The sequence below is a fragment of the Pieris napi genome, chromosome 6 (genome assembly GCF_905475465.1).
Source record: "Pieris napi chromosome 6, ilPieNapi1.2, whole genome shotgun sequence".
NCBI lineage: Eukaryota > Metazoa > Arthropoda > Insecta > Lepidoptera > Pieridae > Pieris > Pieris napi.
Genome location: NC_062239.1, coordinates 8,132,285 through 8,159,966, shown reverse-complemented (window position 1 = coordinate 8,159,966; position 27,682 = coordinate 8,132,285). Strand labels below are relative to the sequence as shown.

Here is a 27,682-nt window from a genome sequence, read left to right as displayed (position 1 = left end):
TAGGCAATAAAAAGATCTACAACTTTTGTATTTGCAGATTTTTCACATAACCTCAAAATTTAGGTAAAAAATTCAAAAAACCAACTTTTTGGTTTTTTCTTCTTTTACAAAAAATTATTTTTTTAAACGAAATTTGGTGAAAACTTACCTTATTATGTCCCAAATATACTGTAATTTATTTGATTAAAAATATTTATTTTTTCACCTTATTTTGAATTAATATCGAAAAAACACCCTAATTTTCAATCGAAAATTCTGGTCTAGTAGTGATCCAACGTGTCAAAAAATTATTGATAACCCTTAACAATTTGTTTAAAAAGAAAAATAAAAATAAAATTATCGGACAGCCACAATTTGGCCTTTTATTTAATCACTTGCTGATAATCATCTCTTACATTATGGCGAAAAATATGGAAGTGAGTAATTTAATTTAAAGATATTTCTATAAGTATACATTAAAACAAAACAACCACAAAGGAGTTCTCTATTACCAATAGGCCGCTCTTGCGATATCTGCAGAAGCACCAGCTAATTAGTGATGGTCAGTATAGCTTCAGTTAGGTCACTCGGCTGGTGATCTTCTTGCCTACCTGACTTATGAGCAGCTGAGGCTGTGGAAAGTAAGCATTGGCCGCTAGCTTGGATATAGCTAAAGCCTTCGATACAGTTTGGCATAGGGCACTTCTGACGAAACTACCGTCATACGGTTTTGCCCAGAGGGCTGGCAAATTTTCGCAATGTTCCGGCAACGCACCCACTAAAAATGCGTGTCCATGGGCCGAGATGACTGCCCTTTTTAGGGCCCGTAGGCTCATTTTAAAAATGACTTTATTGAATTGTTTTTAATAGAAGTGTTTCAATCTTTTTTTAAACGTTGATTGTAAACTAAGGTGAACATCAAAGTACATCATAGGTGAAACATCAAATTTATAAAGATTTTTTGTTGCTTTAAACCAGACTTGTGTAGAGGAAAATATTAGTAATAATATAAATATCAGATAAATATCAGAAAATATCTTTTAAATGCGATGCGGATGAATTGCAAGATATCGTATCAATCGCCGATGGCTAATATATAAATATGCTTAATTTAATAAATTTTCAATTAGTAATTATTGGGTCTTGCAAAATGAAGGTCTTTACAGTTATTTTATTTTGCTTCTTAGCCGCGTTACAGGTGAGATTATACTACAAATCTATATAGATATATATAAAAATTATGTTGGTTTATGTACGCTTCAAAAACTCAAAAAGTTCTGCACCGATCGAGCTGAAATTTTAGCATGATATATAATCCGCATCAAGGATTGTTTTTAGCATTTTTTTCCGCAAGTATTACAAAATTAAACTTATAAGAAATGTTTTCTTTATTTTGTTTCTCATTTCTCAACCATTCAATGACAATGTGCCACAGCGAAGCGTGGAAGGGAACTAGTATAAAAATATAATTCGTAATGCTACTTCTGAGTTAGGTGCAGAGATTAACCAATATATGTGGATTTAAATTAACAAAATCTAACTAAATACAATTCAAATCGAAATTAAATTTTGGTAATTATGTAATTTTTTAAAGAAATTGAATGAAAATTACTTGTTCGCAATTCTTCGTACGGCGAGAACAACTAGCAAGAAACTCTTTAACACTATTTTAAATCGTCAAGTTTTTGGTTTACAAGTAAATTGTATGGAAATACAACCATTATATAAGTGTTAGTCCATTGAAATGTTACAATTTGAGGGCCAAACTGAACATTTCTTAGAGGACGCAATTTTATTTATGGAATATGTCCATGTATATAGAGTCAGTGATAAACATTTTTCGAAAATCTGTTTAAAATAAACGAGAGATCATAAAAGTAAAGTAAAAATGTTTTGACCGGCTTGTCATGAACATTGAAGGACCCGGTCAAGTTGGGAGCGCAGTAACAGCGTTTCCAACTAACGAAATTTAAAAAAAAAATCTAGAAAAAATCTTCAGAAAGAGATCCTTTACAAAATTGTTCCACGTAATTTTTTGATAAAATCTAAAGAAAAAAAGTTATTAAGCAAAAAAGGAGATTGTTTCACTTTTTTACTTATAACTTTTGAATTTTGGCTTTAATATAAAAAGTCACACATAAATAATTGTAGGCAAAGCGATTTGCTACAGAATTTGTCTTCACAAATTTTTTGTGCGATGGATAGTTTAGGAGATATAGCCAAAAACGTGTTTTCACCTCTTTTTCCAAGATGGCGGCCGGGGGCAAGAGCGCCAACTCCACAATCTTGTGGTTAAGCTGTATTGACCTCCCCTACATGTTTCATAAATAAAATTGCGTTCTCTATAAAATGTTCAGCTAATGTAATATTTCAATGGACTTTACTTGATATAGTAAGAAAAAATGTCATAATAATAATAGTAAACGTTTAGCATCAGTAGACAGAATAGATTCAAGGTGGATTTCGACGTTAAATCGAAAATCTGTAAAGTTGAAACAATCAAAACAATTACCTAGCAAAATTAAGTTTTAATAAAAAAAAAACAAAAAAAAATAAGCATTATTATTGTAAAGTTCTATTAATAATACATCCTTACTTAGGTGCACTCACAATTGAAAATGTAATTTATTTAATCTTATCGGAATTCGTGCTCATTTTTAATCCCCGTCCCATATAATCTTGTCCTAATGCCCTAATTACTGCATAATTTGCTCCTGTTTTGGGTACGCTAATTACTAAAACAAAACGTTGCCTTTACAGCTAGTGTGCACTGTTAAGTGTTTTTACAAATAAATGAATCTAAAAAGGATTGCTTAATATATGTAGATATATAGATATTCTTACGTAACACCAAAAAATACGAGCGCCTTCCGCTAATCATTCATGGTAAAGCGCAGGTGGGAGGGACCCGGCCGCACACGACCCGACCCGACCAAAATTCTCAATGATTTGGTCTCAAGTTCTCAATCTTCGGCAATGGTTTGGTCAAACACCACGTCATTGTTCAGAAGCGCGTCATCCAAAATAAAAGTAGCCGTTATGATAGCCAACTTTCGAAGAGATCACTAATAGAAGAATAGGTTATACTTCAATAGATACTGCGAAATTTTTAGTAATAACTTTTTTTTGTTACAGGACCGTGTCGCAGGTAAGTGCCAATATTTTTGAAAAATTACCATTTACCAAGAAGCAATGCTACGTTCTTACGTTATCAGACAGATAAACATAAGACTTCATGCTTCATTGATTACAAAAAATTTGACAACAATAAATTATTAGTTTGCTACAAACAATACTAATCATAAGTAAAAAAATACATTATCATGGATTAATAGCATGTTATGTAAAATAATTTGTTGATAACAGCTGCTAGATTTTTTTTTATTTCCCAAAAACTGTAGTATAAGTTTAAAAGTCCAAAATATTTAACGGTATTGGCTAAAACTTCAGGAATTCACTTATAGAAATCCAATATGTGTTTATTTATTAAGTCTAATTAAAAAACTAGAAAGGTAACTTTTAGCGCACAACGATGAAGAAACCAGGGTAGAACTACCCTGGTTGGTTCACCTTCGTTACTCATGCCTGACGCTCAGAGGACGTCTGAACTCCTGTGTAGGAACTCTCTACAACAACAGATGGATTATTACTGCTGCTTCCTGCTTGTCTGAGTAAGTCGTGGAATAAAAAAGTCTTAATTAAACATGTTTTCCATTTTGAGATGGAACGTCTAATGGATTCTTGATGTTGCCTGGTCGAGACTATTATTATTTATAATCGAGAACATCCAATCAAATTAGATATGATCATCTCAAAAATTTTGATTGAATCGAGCTAAGTAAATATTTTTCGCAATATGTCTTTTGAAATGCCTGTTTTTTTTCCGTCTTACAAACGTTACAAACGTTATTAATATTTTCATTAATTCGAAATTTAACGGTAGGTTTTTTATTGTTACAGATTGAACATTGACAACTCACTAATAGAGTAAGTAACTACACGATTACTGAAACTTTTCGAACACTATACTACGTTTTTCAAATTATTAACCTTTAATGCTCATCCAAGAATATTGTTACAAATCGAAAAATTTACAAATCTAATGGCAGATAAAAAATAGACGCCGACAATCCTTCCTTAAATTTTATTTTCCTCAGATCACGTTATATATGGGTCCGATATGACGCCCCAAATGTCTTCAGACCTGGCTTCGTGACAGAAACCACAAAGCTTAAAATCCACCCTGAGTACGATTACAAAACTGGAGCCAATAATATTGGTCTCATTGACATTGACAGGGATATTGAATTCACAGGTAAGATAAGACACCGAAAGATATCTTTTAAAGAAATTATCACGATCTTTAATATTTTATTATGTGATTTTGGAATAAAACTGTATGATTGCCTGTTGGGTAGTAGTAGTAGTAGTTGAGTACCGAAGGATCTATAAATATTTTTGAAGTGAAACTTCTTTATCGGGGTTGGAAAAAAATTTAGTGTAACATTTTTTTCGTTACGCGTCACGTTTTTCGGTTACTAAAATTTAAATTTTTTATTTTTTATTTATTATTTATTATTTATTATTTATTATTTATTATTTATTATTTATTATTTATTATTTATTATTTATTATTTATTATTTATTATTTATTATTTATTATTTATTATTTATTATTTATTATTTATTATTTATTATTTATTATTTATTATTTATTATTTATTATTTATTATTTATTATTTATTATTTATTATTTATTATTTATTATTTATTATTTATTATTTATTATTTATTATTTATTATTTATTATTTATTATTTATTATTTATTATTTATTATTTATTATTTATTATTTATTATTTATTATTTATTATTTATTATTTATTATTTATTATTTATTATTTATTATTTATTATTTATTATTTATTATTTATTATTTATTATTTATTATTTATTATTTATTATTTATTATTTATTATTTATTATTTATTATTTATTATTTATTATTTATTATTTATTATTTATTATTTATTATTTATTATTTATTATTTATTATTTATTATTTATTATTTATTATTTATTATTTATTATTTATTATTTATTATTTATTATTTATTATTTATTATTTATTATTTATTATTTATTATTTATTATTTATTATTTATTATTCGACACTTAATATTTTAATGACAATTAAATTCATTAAATTCCTGACATATCTTCCTTTTTCCGTCCCTCTAAGTATCGGAAATCTAAACTTTTAGATTTGTATAAATATGAACAACACTTCAAGATTAGTTTGCCACTGAAGTTTCACATCTGACATATTGTGTACTTTGTACACACACACTTTTTTTTTAATAAAACCGATGCATATATTGGCTCTTGTCCCATTGGCGTTATGGTCTTTTGTTATATTATGGTTTACTTTTTCCCCTTATGAAGACTTTTATTTTATCCTTTTTTATTCCAATGCTAGATAATATTTTATCTAATAATATTTAACTAATTACCAATTGGTATATTTTTTTATAAAAAGGCTATTTAAAATTCACACCAATATTTTCTTACCGAAACTTCTTTCATATGATTTATTGTAAAGTGTATAACAAAATTGTGATGTTTCGCGAAACAGGATATTAAATTACTTCGTGGTGTACCCAATTACTGGAGGCCTCTTCATATTCCGTAACGATACACAACTTTGCGAATTCTCTTAATTAATCTCGATTTATAATTTGAAGTTAAATTTGTGAAATATAGATCACATGATTTTTTATCGTATCGTCCATATTTAAATTTTATGGATTAAAATGATTTGGGTAAAGCCTATTACAATTATCAAAACCTTTTTTATTTCATCGACTATCTTACCATACGCTAGTGTAAAGTCACGTTTCTTACCTTGTAGTTACATGGAATTAATAAAACATATAGCTATATAACTTATAGTTCATTTATTCAACAACAAATATATAGTATTTACAATATTCTTTACCTACATAGTAATAAATGTACAATATATTAATATTTAATATTTTTGTTCGCCGTAGACATTATTAAAGTACAGAATTTTCTGCGTAGTACTTATTTTTAATCCGTGCATGGAATGACATGTACGGATTAAAAATAACACGTTTTCCTGTAAAATGATTGATTTTCTTCGTAATACCGTATACCAAATATATTGTGAAAGAAGGATGTTATGCGTTTCCTCCGACTTAAAGGAAGAATCAACGACCACACCTGTCGAGTAATTGTATATCCTTAGCGGCACTATTTGTAGCCGAAGACTGTAGTCTGTAGACAAACGTTACAATATGTAAGTTATACCAGATATACTGTATAAGATATACGAAAATGCCCACAAACAATCGTACATAGTAAGAAAAAAAGTAACTCAACCACTAGGCCCTATTTTATCCTGAGAGCAATTGTCGCGCGGCAATTAAAACGAGCCCAAGAGAAGCTCTTTTAATTACAGACCTCTCAAAACTTCGCACAACTTTACTCTAGTACTTGGTGTACTCTTCAAACCAATTTTCATTTTAAACTTTAATTTTTACACAATTACGTTTATATTTTGCAACTGTGTGCTTTTTACATTTGTTTTAAGTAGATAAAATTAAGTTGAAGCCGGTGTAGACTTCGGTTGAATGATGTTTTTGAATTTAAATTTTATTTATCATTTCTATGTATAGTCAGTCCATGTTCTGTTATTTAAAAAAAAAAATGTTTTGTTTGTGTACGATCAACCTCTAAATATAACACACGTCTGCAGGCACTTGTATAGATAAAATGATGGTTTCAGACAAGATTCAGCCTATTGCTTTGGCAGCCTCTGATGCTGAAGTACCCGAAAATGGCCTGGTTTGCGGCTACGGCGAGAAAGATGGAGGTAAGTCCGCTGTTCCACAATTGGCTACAACTGTAGTCTATTGAAGTCTTGGATGTTTTGCATGTGCCTAAGTAGCCTGCAATCCATTGAAAGATATGCTACACTTCATAACATGTCGTTTTATGTGAACCTACTCCAATAAAACATTCGTTTACAATACAGATTCATAAATGTATTATTAAAACGCTTCAAGATGTAGTTGTTCTGTATTTAATTAGTAAATTTTCTATTCCTTTTAGGTAAGAAATATGATATTCTTGAACCTACAGGCAGTGAATCATAGAGTTTAAAGGATTTTATATTTATTTCTTTACGACAATGAGGCATACTTAAAATATATATATATATGTATAATGTATGTATATGTAATGGTCAAAGGAATAGACGAATACTGAGGCCAATTGAAATAAAACCCTTTATTATTACTGTTATTTGTACTATGTTATTACACTGTTATACTTATTATTACTGGATTATTATTTGTTTGAAACACTGAGGGCTAGAATTACAATATTAATGTATAATCAGTCCGGAATACAAGCCACTATTTCCGAGTTAGCCGCATTGAGTGTTTTTGAACAACTAGGCATTATAATTAATTATTTCTTATATACTTCGCTATTTTTATTACGATATTGTAGAGCCGGGTGAAGATCTCTTATGCGTGAATGTCACGCTTTCTGAAGCTGACGGTCTTCTAGTGGCACAGAGCATTAACAATGCTACCAAGGTTTGTGATTATTAACTGAATATTAAAAAAAATAAAGCCTTTAATTCCTTGCTTTACACTATTTTAATCTTAATCTATATTACCTATATATATTATTATTTATAATCTTAAAATGTACCCATATCTGAGGAGCATGTAGTCATGGTGAATGTCATGACAGTGGAAGAAGCGAGAGATGTATGTCAGGATCATAGGCGTAGATCTGTGGTCTCTCTCTGCCTACCCCATCGAGATAAAAGTGGAATGATATTAATAAATATATTCTTAATAAAATAATTAATTTTATACTATTTCAATTAACATTGCTATATATAGATTTTATTTCTTAATTCTAAGGGAGCGTTCAAGTATTACGTAACGAATTTTGGGGGGAGTGGGTCCTTTTGTAAAACGTTACGGTGCGGGGCGGGGATTGAATTACGCCTTATTGTTAATATTATTTTCGACTTTCCAGTACTTTAATCCGCATAATGGTAACTTTTAGGTATAAAGAGGTGGTGTAGGTGGTCACGAAACGTTTTACTATTGGGTACAGAAAAACGTTACGGCGCGTTATGTGGGGGGGGGGGGGGGGGCAAGTATCTCCAAAAATTGCGTGACGTAATACTTGAACGCTCCCTAAGCTTGTTCGGCGAGGATCCCATATTATAAGGTCTCTTGCAAACATTTTCATTTGTCTCAGGCGTGTGCCATTTCACTCCAGAACCGAATATTAATTTATTTTTAGATGAGACATAATTCGTGGAATAGGTAAATAAACATGTACTAGAAATAGTGTCACCGCTTTAACTGACACTATGCACAAATCTTTTAAGTATGATTATTGAATTGCGTATACTAGGGACGTAACAACGTATTTATCTATTCCATCAGAATGGTAAAAATAGGTCTCATTTAAGAAATTTAGGTACTTCTTGGCAATATTCATGTGTACGAGTTTATGTAACTATGTCCGTATTTTGTATATATATAAATATTACAAAGGAAATGTCCTTTTAATTTTAACACACAGTAATAACTAATAAAAAAGGAAAAATAATTTTTTAAGTTATTTATGTTCTGTATCTCTTGCAGTACGACTTCGGAGCGGCTTTAGTGTCAGAAGGCAAAGTTCATGGTATTCTTGTACGCAGCGCTGATGAAAACTCAGCAGGAGGTTCGTAAATGTACTAGAAATAACTTTTAGCTTGACCGTTAAAAAGGACACTTATAACGACCTTTCTAGTGCTAGTTTTGTGAAATTAACAATACCCGCATCCCAAAACACACCTTCAAATTGTAAATGGAAATTTAAAAAAAAAAATTTAAAAAAATTTAAAATTTGTTTTTAGATAAAAAAATTAATTATTTTTTATCTGTAGATAAATCACCAAAATGATTTGAAATCATATAATAATATATATACAATACTTATGACGCAAACATATATTACATAAATCCATACACAGAAAACAAATGAACACTGATAGCAATGATATGATAATTTCAAATTCCGTCAACAAAAACCAAGTTTAGGCACTTTTGAATTCTTCGCGATTATAAATGATTAAAAAGTGGGTACTTATCAGGAGCTGGACATATTCGTAATGGGCTGATCAATTATAAAGAAAACAAGTGCCTATCTTATACCTAATCCGCTGTTTTAAATTTTTTGTAAGAGGTATTCTTACCAAAATTGTCATATATTTTGGATTAAAAAACTTGTCACGTATACCTTAGATATATTATGATGTGGTCAACTTGTTTAAATGAATAAATACGCGTAATACGAAAATGTATGAATATTCTGAAAGTTATTCATTTTAAAAATAAACAATGTACTCATAAAAGTTGAATTTATGCATGCTCTCACGAAAAGCATTTCAAAAAGAGACAAGCAAAAACACCAAGAGACAATAGCTAAAAATCTAAATAAGAATAATTTTTAACTTAAATAGTGTCCGTCTTTTAATATTATTTAAATAATTTTAATTATGATTAAAAATATTTCCTTGTTTTCATAACTATTTCCAAAAGAGTAGTAATAATAATAGTTTGAATCTTAGTAAGATGTTTTCTCTTTTAGCCTTCCTTTCTACGTCTAAGTACGTAGCCTGGATTGAGGAGGAGACAGCTGAGAAGGAACCTGAACCTGAGGAAGAAAAGATTTCCATTGTGGATGGAGACGACGTTCTCATTGCAGAGCCCATTCTTACTTTTTAAATTCAATTATAATGTTTTTAACGAATAAAAATAAGGGTCATAACTACTTCCCGTGAAAACAATATTTTTTTAATGTCTTTATTTGTATATAATATATTTATATATAAAATTTTTATTAAGAGCTATATTTGGATTTTTACTTAATATAATAACAAAATAATCGTTGGTATTTGTTAAAACCAAGAATTTTTTATATAAAATGAGTGACAATGGTCCTATGGTTCTCATCCATTAAAATCGCAAAATTAAAAAAAATACATTTTAAATAATTTTCCATTTTTGTTTTGACTGGCCACTAAGAACGGTTTGGTTGCCGTTGATACATAGATTTTTAACAATAAATAGTACGCCTTGACTACATATATGTACATGTCGATATATGATTGACTCGAACGATAGAAGGCACACAATTGTCAGTTCTTTACAATTAGTAAAGGGACAATAAGAGGGGTTATACTAATTATACTTTGCCTTAAATAAAATCACAAATAGTTCAACATATGCACAAACAAATACTAAACAATATATTATAGAAGGCGTAATTAAATAATTTAAATTGGCGAAAATGTTAATAATTTCAAATGCATCCAAACTAGCGTTTTATTAAAAAAATGCGTAGTAATATAAATACAATATGTAGCGATCGGCCGTGCCAAAAAATTAAACCTTAACAAATTATTTAAAAAAATATCTATATCGAACAGTCACCCTTTGACCTTAAATTTAATCGCTTGCTTGTGTAAAAATATTGTAATAACTACGAAACAGTGTAAAAATATACTCTTTCTTTGGGTCGAACTCATATCTGAGTTTCATGGTCAACTGTAAAGTATATATGATTTAATGTCTCGAAATTCAATCTGCGACTAAGAAAGCAATTTTAAACTAATCTGCATGCAATTAATAAAACAATTTCTACAAAGAATACATATGTAGCATGATAAAAGTAGCGGTTGAGTTAAACAAAGTTAATACTTTCACTATTTAAGTGAAATTTAAAAAAATACATTTTTATTAAGAGCAATATTGGCTCACACGGATCATTGACACTTTCGTAATACTTGGTCTGGGCCGGAGTGGGTCAGCACTTTCAAGTTTATCACATAGACTAAGAGAAGTTGCGAAATAAATGAAGAACTGCAACATGCTTTAAAAATTTGCTCGTATCCAAATCTAATATATAAAATTCTCGTGTCGCGGTGTTTGTGGTTAAACTCCTCCGAAACGGCTTGACCGATTCTCATGAAATTTTGTGTGCATATTGGGTATAACTGAGAATCAGACAACATCTAATTTTCATCCCCCTAAATGTTAAGGGTCCATCCCTAATTATTTTTTTTAATTTTTAGATAAAAAAAATATGTTTATTTTTTTATGATACAGCATTTAAAATTACATACAACCCCTAATTTTCACCCCTCTACGATCAACCCCTATTTTTTATTATATTTGATATACCTACATGGCAAAACGACGATTGCCAGGTCAGCTAGTATTTCTATAAAATCTGTTTAGATATTCTACAATCTTCTTCGAACATACAGTCAATAATTGTGCAATATACAGACGATCTTCCTTGTATAGTATCTATTGGAGCTAAAACCTCGGTTCTACAGGGATTCTTCATGCTGTGCTGGTCTACGTTCCTGCTGGAACAAAATACGTGTTTAGTTTAGTGGGTAGGTATTTCTTAACCGGCTCTTTGAGCTAAGCGCGCTGCCTTAGTTAAATAGTCTTGCCGCCCCGCCCCGTACAGGCTTAAAACAATGTATCAGAAATATAGGTGTACATTTATAATTAATAATTAATTATTTACTTAATAATTATAAATATACATCACAAAAATATAAGAGAAAGGATGAATTAAGAAATGTCAAATGCTAAGATCCTATAGTTTCGTCACTAAAACGTGAAATGCTGCTTTCACGTGATCTTATATACGTGTAACAAGTATTTAGTAACCCTTACCACATAAGGCATTACTTGTGCTTTATGTATTACAAAACGTAAAAAATGTAGAAAACAGAAATCACAGACTACGGATTTGACAATATTATAGAGACCCTCTGCTTTTTTTTGTTTCAAACTTAAATAAAAAAATGGCGAATAAAGATTGACATAATTTTTACGTAACTTTACGTAATTTTTACGTCGGACCTTGTCCGAAGACTTTGATCGAAACAAATGAAAGTAGAACGAAGACCTTGAACAAACATATTAAACTATTATATAAATACTTAGGGATTATATAAGCTATCAATGAATGTCGTTACAAACTCGTATAGGTATAGGTAAGTTAGACATTAGATGCTAGATGCGCTATTTTCTTTTTTAAGGTATTTTGCTACTACTAATATTTGCAAGTTACGTGCTCATTTCATTATTAGTAGTAACGAGATGCGGAGTATAAAGATATAAATTACATTAAAAGGCGGAGTAGTCAAAGAAGTATTACCACAGAAAGCCTAAATAATACAAACAAGCATAAAAACAAGCAAAAGATGAAAATAGCTAGAACTACAGATGTATCGACTATAGAGACTTATATAATTGTGATCTAATAGCTAGTGGGAACTCGATTTTTGCAAAATTGGTCTATTGCACGTCTATTGATTGTAAATTAGTCGTGGGAACAGTATATATTCTGTAGTTACGTGATAAGTAAAGGAAATGCATTGTACGCGTATGACCCATTTGTCTAATCAATATATTTTCGTGAGTTTTGGATAACAGATTCGTATCACTACATAGTATAAAACAAAGTCGCTTTCTCTGTCCCTATGTCCCTTTGTATGCTTAAATCTTTGAAACTACGCAACGGATTTTGATGCAGTTTTTTTTAATAGATAGAGTGATTCAAGAGGAAGGTTTATATGTATAATAACATCCATTAAATAGTGAAGAAGTACTGTTATTTTTGAGGTTTCTAATGTGATGTCGTAAATAATTACATTTTTTCCGCTTACATTGCAAACGCAGGCTGAACCCTACGAGTTTTATCAACATAATGTACTAAATATTGTACACATCGAAAAGGTCTACAGAAAAGTCCATGATGGTATATGTCTATCTCTTATGGATAACCCACAATAACTTTTTTTTGTCGACTTTTTACGACAAATAATGGCTAATTTTCGAAGCGATTTTAACCAATACAGAATAAATCCTTATCCAATTAAATACCTTAAATAAATTGTTGATTTAATATAGATTTATATGGCCCTTTACAGCATATGATTTAAATGAATATTTTCGATGATATTACAAATTTAATAATTGCGGGACGCAGCGCGTCGGAGGCCGCGGTTCTCCCTATACTCTATAGCACTTTGAATTTAGTATCAGCATTGCATCCGTGCGTAGCCGGGGCGGGTCGCTAGTTTAGATATACTTACAACTATGCATAACTTATTTATACAATAGCTAAATTTCAATTATAAACTATGTGGATTACAAAATATTTATGTTATAAGACAGTTGTGACCCTTAGGGTCTGTTTTACAATGTATGGATAAAGTACCAAATAGCTATACAACACATAAATTATTTGGAAGATAAATTGTGTTATTTGACATTCATCGGACTCATAACTTATGATGGACTTTATGTGACGAATAGCGCTATCTGACAGTCGTGAAACGCAACAATAGTGTTTATCCTACCAATAAGTAATAAATAGCTAATTTGGAACTTATGTAGAACTTATACGTACATTGTGAAACAGTCCCTAAATTTAATAACATCGTTTATATTTTTCTCTATGGTATTTTAAGACTGTTTATGATATTGCAAATAAATTTTGATTCTTACTTTTACCTACTATTATATATATCTGTGGTAGTGTCACGTTTAACGCATGTGCGGTAATGTACAATTGGTGCAGGGTTCGGGCGCCATTTATATAAGTCTGGTTTTAAATGTTTACTATTAAAAATATTGTCAAAAATCAATCAGTAATGGTTAATCACCTGCTAGGTGAATGTAAAGATTTCATTTGTCAAAGACAAATGAGTAAAAATACAAATTAGATAGAAATTTTCATCACGGTTTGTCCTAAATTATACGAGTAAATATTGTAACTTTTGATTGAATTAAAAAAAAATAACTTTATTTATTATTGTAACTAATTCAGTTTTGCAGCACTTCGTACAACCGAAAACCAGACAGTGTTTTCTTGGGCGATTTTTTTTAGACCATCGACAAATGTATCTAGAGTGATAATTTAATTTGACTGACGTTCCGCGATAGCATTAAAGGGCCGACAAATCTCAGGTTTCGTTAAGAATTGCGTAGGAACTTTCTCTATTACAGCATCGCGCGCACGATCTTTTGTTTGCTCATTTGACTGCAGCGCGCGCGCAGGTCAAGCCGAATTCATAAACTATAAGCGTAGAAATATAGAATATTTTTTCTTGTTTGCTAATTATATAATCCAAGTTAAAACCAAATCTAAATGTGTGTTATAAATATGCTAAAATAACGCAATAATGGTGAAGAGAAGTTAAAGAAAAATATTAAAATGTTTCGCTTAAGAAAAATTTCAACAGTGTCCGCGATCTTAATTTTAGTGTTTCAAAATTGTTTAATCAAAAGTGATATATTATTTTATTTACTATGGTGCGTTGTTCTTATAAGATTATTGATGCATCTGCTAACATACGATTATGACTATTGGGAAAAACGAGGCATATTTTCACCCCCGGCATTACCTTTCGTCGGCCATATAGCAACTGTGGCTACCATGAAGGAACAAGGGGGCATGTGTTTTAAAAGGATTTACGATGAACATAAAGATAAACGATTTTTCGGTGAGTAGATAAAGGGTCATCAAAAATTCAAGTCACCTCCAGTGTTACCAACTCTAAGAACTTTTAGGATTTTTCTCAACAAGAATATGCAGGTTGGATTAAGCATTTCAGTTTCCGGCCCCCATTTGTCAAGTAGATTATGTTAGATTTTTTTTTAAAGACAATTCACACCAATTGACCTAGTCCCATGCTAAGCTGGTGAGGCTTGTGTTATGGGTACTAGGCAACGGATATACATACATATTATAGATAGATACATATAAATACATATTTAAACACCCAAGACCTAAGCACAACACCAAATGCTCATCACATCGATGTTCGCCTCAGCCGGGGATCGAACCCGGGACCCATGGATTCGCAGTCAGGGGTACTAACCACTAGAATGAGTCGTCAAATTCGTCAGAGTCAGATTGATCTCTTCAATCCATAACATGCTTTGATTTTTTAATGAATATTGTAATTTTTTTAGTTAATATTCATTTTTTTACTATAATACTATTAGTGATTACTTTTTTATCATATCTTAGGGTAGGATTTTATATAAAACTCGAAATTAAGTTAGGTAGGTTGACCTACTTTTCGAATTGAAGATGGTTGGAAACTACCAACTTTCGAAATTGTATCTACCTACTCGATAAAATTCTAGTTGGTAACATTGGTCACCTCAGATTAGTATATAACACTCGCTCGTACTGTGAAGAAAATCTGCTGCGGAGACCAGCATCCCTGAGACACACAAATCAACGATGAGACATAGAAGTCTGATCACCTATTTGCCTATTAAGAGAAAAAATTATCACTTAGTAACTGTGGCGCTACTAGGTTCATAGAGATTTTTTAATAATCATAATACAATATTTATTGCTCGTAGAGGCCTTATACATAAATACGATTTGCTAATAATATTTGAATTGTGTTTTGTTATGTTTATTTATTTAAACAGTTATTTAAATATTCTTCGACATAGGATATAATTTAAATAAACGGAAACATGAGGTCATATTAAACGTGTGGCTATATAAAATCTATAGGATTTATAGTATGTATATCGTCAGATTAGAATAATAAAGCAATCTTCCTAAGGGTCTTAATTGTAAGGCAGTTAGGTTCAAGACCCCTCTGTGCCTTCAGAGCACGCAGAGATATTACCGGTCGTGTAAATCAATCGTCCCAATACAACCTATTGGGAGCCTAATTATTAATAGGCCATCCTAATAGGAGTTGGTCTATATTTAATTTCTGGATATAAAAAAAAAAAATCTGGATATTTTTTTTATTCTTAATTTGTAAGTAAGGTTAAAGCACTGATAAACAATTCGAGAGTTTTATAGAGTACTAGTAGACTCGGCCAAGCGTTGCTGTGGCTAAATTTTTTGTTATATTACATAGTAGTAAACTATTCAAGAGAAACGGCAGGAGAACACCAATCCACCATGCTTTTTTGGTGGTTATGCCATTAAATTGTAGCTTATGTGAAACGTTGGTAATTATTTTGATAAGGATCAATACCTAGGTACGAATAAAGAGCCTTTTCTAGCGGTGGTATTTTAATAAAAAAAATTAATAAAAGGACGCTTATTGTGACGTAACTATAAAAGATAGAGACATGCTGTCACATTTATTATAGATAGTGATGTGTCCTGAAAAATTGTAATAAATCATTTTGTTCTATCATTAATAGTTTTCGCAGCGCACACGATTGAAGAAAGTTTTTTGTTTATTTTTTTACACCTTGGTAACCCAAGATTATTCAAGTTTTAGTAAGCATCCCTAATTTTTTTGAAAATGAAACATATCACTCGGGAATAGTGTAGCTTGCCAACGGTGAAAGAATATTTGAAATCAATCCAGTAGTTTCGGAGCCTATTCATTTCAAACAAACAAAAAATCAAACCTTTCCTCTTTATAATATTAGTATAGATAAATTATTCAGCTTTAAAACATAATTCAGTGGCTATACGATATCTGTCTACTATTATAACACAACTTACCTTAACCTTATTTAGAAGGAAATTAATTATTGCTCGAAGGTCTAAGTAAAAACCTCAGATTATTATGATAACAATTATCAATCGGATGTTATGCGAGGAAGTGGATATAGATGTAGGCCAGTTTGTTATGTAAATGCTAGAATATAGATAATACGTTTTACGAAGACGGTAGATAATTCACACGATTGAAGTTTAAATTTTCAATTAGTTTTCTTTTGCTCCTCGGAAGAGTCTGATCAAAGGAATGTTCAGGAGCGTCTTAAAATGCAATAATGCAATCTGTTTAATTTATAAACTTAATGCTTATGTGTTATCGTCGCTGTAGAATGATAACCTGATGGAGATACGCCACAGGAAACGAAAAAAATGTTTCATTTCGTCAATATTCGTTGAAATATTATTATGTATTTTTGTCCATAGTTTGGATGGTGAAAAGGACTTATTTATTAATAACATAAATAAGTCCTTACTTCATGATTATACAAGTTAAATGACAAGAGTCTTAACAATATTATTCTTAGATATTCATTTTAATGTATTTTCGCAATTTTACCTAAATTTAGACTTGGATTAAAAAAATTAAATAAATCGCTACAACCTCTTTAGGTCTTGGCTTCAGGTATCTGAATCTGTTTCATGATCATTTTTAAATCTAATAGGCAAGTAGGTGAGCCTCCAGTGCCTGACTGACACACGCCGTCGACTTTTTGGGTCTACGTGTGGTTTCCTCACGATGTTTTCCTTCACCATTCGAGCAAATGTTAAATGCGCACATTGGTGCACAGCTGTGTATCGAACCTACGACCGCAGTAATGAGAGTCGCACGCTGAAGCCACTACGCCAACACTGCTCTTAGACATGGATTATCTTGTCAAAAAAACAAGTGAAGCTTAATAATCGGACATTAATAAATGCAATGCGCCTCCGAAACATATTTGGTTATGTCGAGCCGACGCAATAATTGTTTCTGGACCTAAAGGGTATATATCATGAGTTATAAAATTAGTAAATGAAATGGAAATGTGTCGTACTAATCGTTAGCAAAATTTATTCGTTATTTACTTAGTTAACCTTTGCATTTGCATTGCATTAAATAGTGGGTGTTGTAAGATTCATAAATTTTATAAATAACGATTGGTACCGTACTTATTAAGGTTTCAATATTTAACATTTAAGAATGGTATATTATTTAACAGGCACCCACCAGTTCTACCAAAGAACTTTAGTGGTATGTGACCCAGATATTATCAAACGTATGTGTGTCAACGATTTCTACCACTTCACCGATAGAGGGTTCTTTTTCAATAAGAATACGGACCCTTTGGCTGAATCCGTACTTTTTTTGCAAGGAAGCGAATGGAAAAGGTTACGTGCAAAGATATCACCCATTTTCTCGTAAGTTTTTGTCGTAATACATATGCTTTATAGGACTATTGTCTGAATTATGTTACTTATATTTGAAGGTTCATAAACTGGGACACAGTCACAGAACAGATACCGGCAAACTTCTTGAGCAATAAATAAGGGAGTGGGGAAAGGTTTGCGCATCTGGGACCCAAACGTCAACTGATTTACCGATCACGCGATCGACACGTCACTCTCCCGCCGCCGCGCTAAAAAAACGCTTCTGCGCAGGCAAGGACATTTGTTCAAGGTGTTTGCCGGTATCTGTAGGTATCTTTGATAATATGCCTGTTTTTATAAACTTAATTAATGTTTCAGGCCAAATAAGCTTCGAGGAATGTTTCCTATTTTAGAGAATACGGCTAATGCATTCGTTGACCGAGTCAGAAAACTGACTCAACAAGATGACATTAAACATAATGAAAATCAAAATAGGAATTCAAATATTAAAACTAAAGAAAAAATCGATGGTAACAATAATTCCACTATTGGTGATTTAATTAACTTAGGTGAAGATATAAAAGAAATAGAACTGAAGAAGACACAAAAGAGTAGTCCTTCGAGTGGGGATAATGCAATTATGTACGCTAAGAAGAACTGCATAAAAGTGGATGCAGAGAAATTAGTAGGAGGATACACGGCCGATGCGATCGTACCATGTGCTTTCGGTCTTAAAAGCAATGTCATGTATAATTCAAAGGATCCATTCGCAGTAGCCCTACACGCCTTTTATGAAATGAGCTGGTTTAATATTTTTGAAAAGTAAGTCATTAAAACTCATTTATGTTATCTGCCTTTCACTCTTCTATAGATTGCACTCCGGAGAATGCTCCAAGAAACTACACAATCTGATTCCGTCATCCCCTTTCATACAACGCTCATCTAGAAGATCGTTGAAGTTTCACCACCTTCGTTGTTGACATCTTCAGTTGCCGCACTGCTCGATTTGGTTCGTCGTTTCTTGTAATAACAGCAGGAGTGGAACTCTTTGCCTCCCTCTATCTTCCCTAGACAGCATAATATAGGTTCATTTACGCCCGAACCCAATAACCTCAATCCATAATACACCATTTGAGATAGTAATCTTAATCCAAATGTTGTAACAATTGTGCCAATAACCAATATACGGATTGTAATAGCTATCTGTAGATACAAGATATCCATGGGAGGTCGTATCAGTGTCTGTGGATAGACCTTTGTATGAAAATGACAGATGACGAAAGCTTGATTTCAACAGTTAATTATTTTAATGTTATTTGTACGGTTTTATTTACATTATTTGGTTTACATTGATCATCAAATATGAGTGAAAACTCGGTAAAATGGAACGACAAAGAGCATTTTATCTGTCGCCAAAAATGGATTGTCTTTGTAGGGTTTGGTTATTGGAATGCAGATAGGAGATCGATCGACTGTCACGGTCTGATCTCAGATTGACCTCAATCTGAGATTGTGGATTGATTATTGGGTTAGGGCGTTAAACGGCGGTTAAACAGGCTTCTCCTGGACAGGCGTGCCCTCCATTAGGCTACATCTCACTTTAAATTAGGCGGGATTTTGGTCAAACTGTATAAAAAAAAAATCTATGAGCTGTTTTGATTGTAAAGCTATTTTATAATTTACCTCAGATTAAACTAAAATATTCGCGTCCCTTAGCTTCTATAAAGAGAATTTAGACTGAAAAAAGCAAATTTCGTATATGTATCATTAATATATAGCGAAACCATTCGTTATAAGACAGTTTATGAAATTAAATACTTCATTTCATAGTTTATTTATAATGGTTTCAGAACAATGCGTCAATTTTGGCCAGCGTTTGTGTTATTTTTCAAAATTCGTATAATCCCTAAAAAGACCCACGACTTCTTCTACAACATCGTGACTAAAGTTTTGAGGGACAGGTCTAGTGGAGTACAGGAGAAGAGAGGAGATTTCATCGACATGATGATGGCACTTCAGAGTGATGAAAAGTGCGACGATGAAAATGATTATAAAATAAGTAAGTGTTGATAAAAGTAATAATATACTAAAAGTTAATTTAGTGTAATTGCACTCGTTTAACTAAAGCTTATTTTAACTAGAATATTTCGTCTCTTTCTTTCAAATTGTGTTTAAGTTGTGATGAAATGAGACAGATGACTTTATTTACTGTTCACGTGAGTACTACACATTGAAATAATATGTATTTTATAGATAGATAAATTAGTAATACTTTAATTTACTTTCGCGTTTAACAAACGCGAATTTATATTATCATTTACATTTTCTCTCTCTCTTCTCAAATGTTAATGTTTTTATTTAATTTAGGTGTCAAAATATATTTAAATATCGGTAAGTTGTATGCAGTTCAAAAAGGAATATTAAGTCAAATAATACCGAAGTTCTCTTCAATAATATAGAAACATTGTTTCACTAATGATCTTGTTACTTGAACGTTAGTATCGTCTTTTGATGCGTTTTCCTCATGTTCCTCTAGTCGTCTTTCAGAGGTCCACACAGGGTAATTAAATCGGCACAATAAGTTTAATTTTGTTTAAAACTACAACGACTTTAATAGTGAGCGGTAAATCAAATCCATATTTATTTTATAGTAAGACGAATAATTCATCTAGATAATATCTATGTGTGACTCAAAACTTGGCAATTAAACGGAGAGATTCTTGCCAGCCTTGCGATTCTGTAACTCACTTTTCGAACTCACACAGCGGTTTATTGCTTATCAGAATGCCAAATCGTAAAATGACTGATTTACCACTGATTTGAGTGTGACCGCCGCTGTGAAAACCGCTGTGAGAGTTCGACAAGTGAGTTACAGAATCGCCAGGCAGTTCTTGCCCGCTCTACGTAGTAAATGTAAATTTAGAATTAATTTAATATCTTTTATGTTGGCGTTCATAAGTATACTGGGTTACCCACATGAATAAAGTTATTTTTAGTTTGAGTTTGAAATAAAATGATAGTAATCACTAATCAAAAACTAGTATGAGTATATTTCTTCAAAGCCTGTTGAAAGGTATTTATATATTTTGTGTATTAAATGAATATAATATAATAATGAATAGAGTCTGGCTAGTGAAAGAAGATAAAGAAAAAGCGCGGCAAATTAAAAAAAAAATTGTATGGTATCCCTAAAAGTTTGAAATATTTTGTGGATTATACTTGATACTTGATTTTATTTTATTATTTTTTACACTGATAGTTCTATAAAATTTAACACTGTACGTCTTTAGTCTTTCCTATTGATACTTAAAATGACTATCTAAAATTATATCTATTATAAAACCAAACTTTATTCGGAATAAACAAATCCTGCGAAAGAAACGAAATATTCTATCAAATAAAATAAAGTTTCGGCTATTATACCTGTTAACTATTCGGAAAATATATTTAATAGAAATAAAAATGAGTAATCGCATGAAGTATCAAGACAATAAATCATACTAACCTAAGAAATTCAATGACATTCTGTGTTGCCATCCGAAAGTTTTCAAATAATTTAATTATCTTCTTTCATTACCCAGACTATGTAAAAACACTCAGTTAACTGATAAAAACATGTAGTTCTATTTAAATGTATAAAACGGTCCCGAGATTCTCGAGCGTGAGGGGCTGTTCAAATACAGCTTAAATAACAGTATATTTTTAAAAGCGAATGCGAATTGATTTAGTTAAAATAGTATTTCTATATGTACTGTTAACAAAGTGTTAATCTAATAAGACAAAACAAAGTTTGCGGGGGCAGCAAGTATATACATAAAAGTAGAGTAAACTTAGATAATACTATTTACGTTCATAATAAAAATAATTGCGAGATAGCTGGCTTTGTTTAATCTGTGGTAAAACCGAGCTATTCATTAAAATCTTGCTAATTCTAAGAGTAACACGACGGGCCTTGTAAGACAGTATTACTAAATGTGAAGAAGATTATATAAAGTTTATACAGACAAACTATTTGCTCTACCAGTATGTGGAACCAGCTTACCTTGACCACGACCCAATCCAACTTAGGGTTTTCTAAGAATAGCGAGTACTGATTATTAAAAGGCAAGCAACACACTTGCGAGTTGCGGTATGAGTGGCCATGGCCGGTGCTATTCCTTAACATCAGCGACCAACGTTTATGCAAGTTCGCTATAGTTCTTTAAATATCCGTAGCGCTGATGTCGCAAGCTTGGAGCCGCGGTACCAAAATTTTTCTTGAGATCGGAATCGCTATTTGAAGAAAATTACATAGTAAGGGCTCAGGTGTGCAATATTCCCGTTATAAAAAAAATAAACACAAATGTGTTGAACGCAACAAAACATTTGTAATAAAATTTGCGTAGGCGGGAGTAACTGTCTCGCAATGAAATGAATGTAAAAAGTGTTATCTAGTATATCATTACGATAAACTATACTACAAGATACTTTTATTTATTTACTAGCGTCTTCGTTTCGCCTTAATATGATTTAGATAGCTTACCTTTTTAGTAGCTTCATACCAACATATGGAACATTTTGCTAATGTAGCCCATAGAAACTATTCGCTTTTCCGCTTTTTATCTAGCCCCGTGTTATGGACGCTTTAGAGTGACATTCAAAACTCTCAAAAAAGCATTTTATATGTACAAACTGTAGCTAGATTTTTGACCTGTAATAGGAGTTTTTCATTAGACATATAGCCCATTAAAGTTCTGTAAAAGGTATATTTAATAAAATGGCAAAGTACGTCTAATTAAACATATTACTTTACAGCTGACATGATTATATCGGCCAACGCGTTCATAATTTTTCTCGGAGGTTTTGAGACGACATCTTCCACGCTAGCTTTTCTCTTTCTTGAGTTGGCAGCGCACCCTGAAGTTCAAGAGAAGATGCGAAAAGAGATAAGAGAAGTTGTGGAGAGGAATGGGGGCCTCACGTATGAGGCATTGCAAGATTTGACTTATATGGAGATGGTCATTCAAGGTAAAATAATTTAATTTTTTTTAACAACGTTTATTCATCACCAGCTTTAACAAACATCTGGAAGCACAAATAGAGCAAGGGGTAGCGAAGGAGTATATACCAATATTAAAAAGTATGTACAGAAACAACACGAGCAGATTCAAACTGGAGAAAGTCGGCCCAAGCTTTTCCATAAAAAGAAGCGTGAGATAAGGCGAACAGAGGAACACGAGATGGGTGGATGACATTACTAAAACAGCTGGCTCGAGCTGGATGCAACTCACCCGAGACAGAGATACCTGGAGATCCTTGGAGAAGACCTGGGGAAGCCATCTTATCATTGAAAAACCTCATGCTAAACAGTATTGCTTCTTACTACGAGATATGTTACATAAAGAAAGGAAGAAAAATATCATGAAGAAACCGGCATGTCTCAGATCAGAAATCAATGACGTATGTCAGACAGAAGGGTCGGATGCAATCTGAGGCGAAGACCCATTTAGTGTTATAGCGCAACTGTAATATTTATATTGTTTTCTTGTGTGCGAGGTGTCAATAAAAAATATATGTAACAAGCGTACCCGACAGACGTTGCCCTGCATGATATTTCAAGCAATTAGGATAATAAACGAAGTACGAAAGAACCGACTACACCGCCATCTGCCGGGCTGATTTGTGAATTTAAACCATCCAGGGCGCCCCCCAAACGCATACAAAAAATATTCGAGTCGGCGCAGCCGTTCAAGAGGAGTTCAGTGATATACACACGTACAGTGGAATTATACGTCAAACCTGGATAAGAAAGAGCCCTAGGGAGTCTTATAGGGACCCTTACAGAGTTACAGAAGGGCTCTGTCTCATCTATAAGGTCTATATGAGGTCGTACGGTATTAGAAACAAAATACGTGTATGTATGGGTATTACATATTTATTGAAATAGTATCTGAACATAAATGTTTAGTCTAATTAATATTATAACAACATTTACTTGAAAAAATTTGCTAATTTCTTTTGCGATTCTGTTTTTAAATTTTGTGTATGTTTCTCAAGTTTACAAGTCGGCTTTTTGAAAAGAATGAGTCCCTCGAACTATAGGTAATAACAAAACAATAACAGACGCACATTTGGTTTCAATTAAATAAGGGTCCCTCGAAATTTGAAAATGTGTCATAAATAGCAAAAGTTAAACGCGTTCAGCTGTCGCTTATAGAGGTTCACGCGTGACAATCATTATTAAATAATATATTATTAATTAAATTTATTTTTCAATTAAATTTAGCCTATAAATTAATTCCATAATGAATATTAAAAATTTAAACAAATTTCCAGAGACATTACGGTTGTATCCTCCATTTCCGACTATTCAACGGATGTGTACCAAAGACTACACAATTCCAGAGACCAGCGCAGTTGTGGAAAAGGGAACCGTAGTCATATTTCCCACACTTGGCATACAAAGAGATGAGCAGGTATAGTCAACTTTGATTCAACATAATAAATAACTGTTAAGAATAATAATGACTATGGAATCACTATTACCATTGAATAGATCTGCCAATATTGGCATATCATATAAAATTATTAAGGGTTTTGAGCTGATTTAACTTTGACGTTGTTAGTTTTTTTTTTAATGGCTCTGGCACGATTTGTGCATTAGTCAGCGTCAAGTATAGGATTTTTTATGATTCGTGCTTGCCTTTAGAAATTCGACCGTGTCCTTCATGTACGGTTTAAGCACTCGCCCGGTACCGCACAACCCTCCCAAAGGCCGAGAACAAATTTAAATTAAATTAAAACTTGCCCTCGAACCGGGAATCGAACCCGGTACCCCTCACCTAGCTGCCACTTAATAAGACCGCTAGGCTATGAGGCCCCAAACGTTGTTAGTTTATATGACATATAATGACAGCTGTGGCAGCTGTCAGTAACGCCATTTCTCCGATAATATGGTACTACGGTATTTGTGATCGCACTCCTCTGAGACAGCTTGACCGATATTTATTTGGTTAGTATAAGAATAGGTCGTACTAAGTATATACTAGGTAGTAAAAGAGATATTTTTTTTCAGATCTCAGACCTGTTCAGATTCTTTTTATTTAAGAAGGAAGGTCATAGCTACTAATTTTTTAGATTATGTTGTAAATAACTTGTCTTCTTTTAATGATTCAATGACTTAAAAATGTATTTTTGTTGGAGACTTTCTTAACGATAAAAAAAAGAGATTTAGTTAAAAAACTGGCTTAACAAGGCTTAAGAAAGCTTAGGAAAAAATAAATCGATGCAAGCGGTTATATAACAAAAATTTACTGATTTTTATTACCGTAATCTTGAATTAAATTTGTCTTATGTAAACTAATTTTGGCCTTATACTTTAATATTTACATATGCTATTCTCAACGATATCCGTGAACCAAGACATTTGGTTTAGATACTTATTTTGTAGTTCTAATAAACTGATTTATATATTTACCTATTTCAGTATTTTGAAAATGCATCTCAATTCATCCCGGAGCGATGGTCGGAAGGAAAGTCTGCTCCTCGACCTGGTGTCTACATGCCCTTTGGGGATGGACCTAGATATTGTATTGGTAAGTTCTTTAAAGCTGGAAATAAAGTACAAGATGTTAACCCTACATCAGTCAGAAACATTCCCGTATGCCAGTTACTTTTTGACATACAGAAGTTATAGTTCTAATTTGCGACTCTTGCGCTAATGCTAAAACAGGGCCATATTAATATAAATAACGACAGTCTTTTTAATATTGAACTTTTTATTATTTAAGTATTCTTAATTTTAATCGCAGATGAACTTTAGATAGATATACGACTTATGCATCTTATATTGTAATTCTGTGGGTGACCAACAAAAGTCAACAGCTAATAATTAACTTAAACTAACAAAATATTTTTCGTAGTACAATTCTAATTTTTAATCTTATAAAAAAGTGTTTCTTATGAATATTAACATATCCCGGGCCATATAATATAACATAGACATGTACTTGTACTACTAAGATTTGGTATATGCAATTTGCAAGACCACCGTGGTATGAATAGGTTTGTTGGTATCGCAAATATCCTAAATACAAATGAATTTGCACTTTAAAATAAGGTGTTAAGGTTTAAATTAAAATGTATCTATAATAGGCCAGTGATCGGGTTAAATTACTGCAGACGCGTTGAAACGGGTGTCAATTTTACGTAAACAACTTGAAAGTGATATTATACAATCATTATTACTGTAGGGATTTTAAATCAGCTTTTGGCGCTATCATCCCTATTAGATTATCAAACGTAGTATGTTCCCTGTGGAATACATATCAGCAAGCATACGCAGCTTTAATAATTCCAATATTTAGTTTACGTACCACATATTGATTTAGCGGAATTATTTCGTAGTTGACGTCATAAGAGTTTGTTAAGCCGGTTGCAGACCGAAAAGTAAGCTATGCCAAGGCTAAACTAAGCTATGCCAAGCAAGCTAGGCTAAGCTAAGCTAGAAATAAATAGCGTGCACACCAACAGCTAAGCCAAAGCTCAGTCAGTGTGGCGAAGGATGTGCAAATGGTGTGCGGGGTAGCGGGAGGGGCATAGCTTAGCTCGTGTAGCTGCGCATCGGCATACACAACTAACTTAGCTTCGCATATTTTAGTTAGCTCACATAGCTTAGTTCGCATAGTTTGCGGTCTGCACACAAGTATGGAAAACTGCGTCAGCTATGCGAGCTAAGCTAAACTAACTTAGCTTAGCTCTTGGTCTGCAACCCGTATTAAGGAGAGACAATGCTAGCCAGTAATGATTTACAGAGAAGTCAATTGAATTCAGTATCTGTCTATTGCCAAATTTTAATTTTGTACTCTGTTTTTCTTCAGAGAGTAGTAACTTCTAAACTATTCAAAACAAGAAGAGGGTTTATATATGAATTTAGATTAGATTGTAGCAATATTGTGATAATCACTAGCCGTTTTTATAGTCCCGATATTGACGTTTGACATCCCCAATGCTCTTAAATTGTTATTATGAGTTTAACTACCCCTTTAAATTGAAAATAAACATTTAAAATTGGGTAGCAACACCAAAGATTAAATATTAAATCTAAAATTAAACGGTTTACATATTATAAATGTTTATTTATTTTCAGGTAAAAGATTTGCAATAATTCAAATGAAGTGTTGCCTAGCGAGATTGCTGCCCCAAATTCTTATTAAACCAGTTGGGGGTCACATCCGCACACAGCCGTTTATTGCTGATCCCTTATGCCCCATGACCCTACACCCCGCAGACTCGAGGGTCATTATTACAAGCTTATGACAGTATTATGTTAATCTAGTAACGTATGTTAATTATAAGATATTGTGAATCAAATTTGATTGTTTTAGATTTTTTCGATGAAGTTTTAACAAAATCTATCTATCTAAGGGTCTGTTTCACAATGTACGGATAAGGTCTACATAAGTTCCAAATTAGCTATTTATTACTTACTAGCTGGCCTGGCGAACATCGTACCGCCTAATAGTCGATTCTTTATTTTTTTTAATACTTATTCTGCTATTCGGGACACCGGTCTAGCTAGTAAGATAAAAAAAAAGAAAGTTGATAATACAACAAATACATTATGTCAAAAAATAAAAATCTACCTTCCCGGAACCACTCCACTAACACTTGAACTTTATGAGATGGTATTAAAGTTCAAATTGCCTTTCAATATTATTACGAATATTTTGTATGGGAATATAGAAAAG

At 32.1% G+C, this 27,682-nt stretch overlaps 3 protein-coding genes across 3 annotated transcripts; all 3 read left to right on the top strand.

The window, feature by feature from the left end:
• The first annotated feature begins 1,100 nt into the window (after positions 1–1,100).
• On the top strand, positions 1,101–4,413 carry LOC125050264 (brain-specific serine protease 4-like). Its single transcript, XM_047649991.1, has 5 exons — positions 1,101–1,177; positions 3,115–3,127; positions 3,503–3,650; positions 3,940–3,966; positions 4,137–4,413. The coding sequence occupies exons 1-5, from the start codon at positions 1,130–1,132 to the stop codon at positions 4,411–4,413; spliced, it is 513 nt and encodes a 170-aa protein (XP_047505947.1). The 5' UTR covers positions 1,101–1,129.
• Positions 4,414–6,761: 2,348 nt separating this feature from the next.
• On the top strand, positions 6,762–9,823 carry LOC125050534. Its single transcript, XM_047650441.1, has 4 exons — positions 6,762–6,876; positions 7,518–7,606; positions 8,681–8,762; positions 9,672–9,823. The coding sequence occupies exons 1-4, from the start codon at positions 6,777–6,779 to the stop codon at positions 9,806–9,808; spliced, it is 408 nt and encodes a 135-aa protein (XP_047506397.1). The 5' UTR covers positions 6,762–6,776; the 3' UTR covers positions 9,809–9,823.
• Positions 9,824–14,154: 4,331 nt separating this feature from the next.
• LOC125050679 (probable cytochrome P450 6a17) lies at positions 14,155–27,404 on the top strand. Its single transcript, XM_047650670.1, has 8 exons — positions 14,155–14,616; positions 17,807–18,005; positions 18,333–18,776; positions 19,805–20,013; positions 22,749–22,961; positions 24,270–24,409; positions 25,420–25,528; positions 27,082–27,404. Exons 1-8 carry the CDS (start codon positions 14,328–14,330, stop codon positions 27,249–27,251), a joined length of 1,773 nt encoding a protein of 590 aa, XP_047506626.1. The 5' UTR covers positions 14,155–14,327; the 3' UTR covers positions 27,252–27,404.
• Positions 27,405–27,682: the final 278 nt, after the last annotated feature.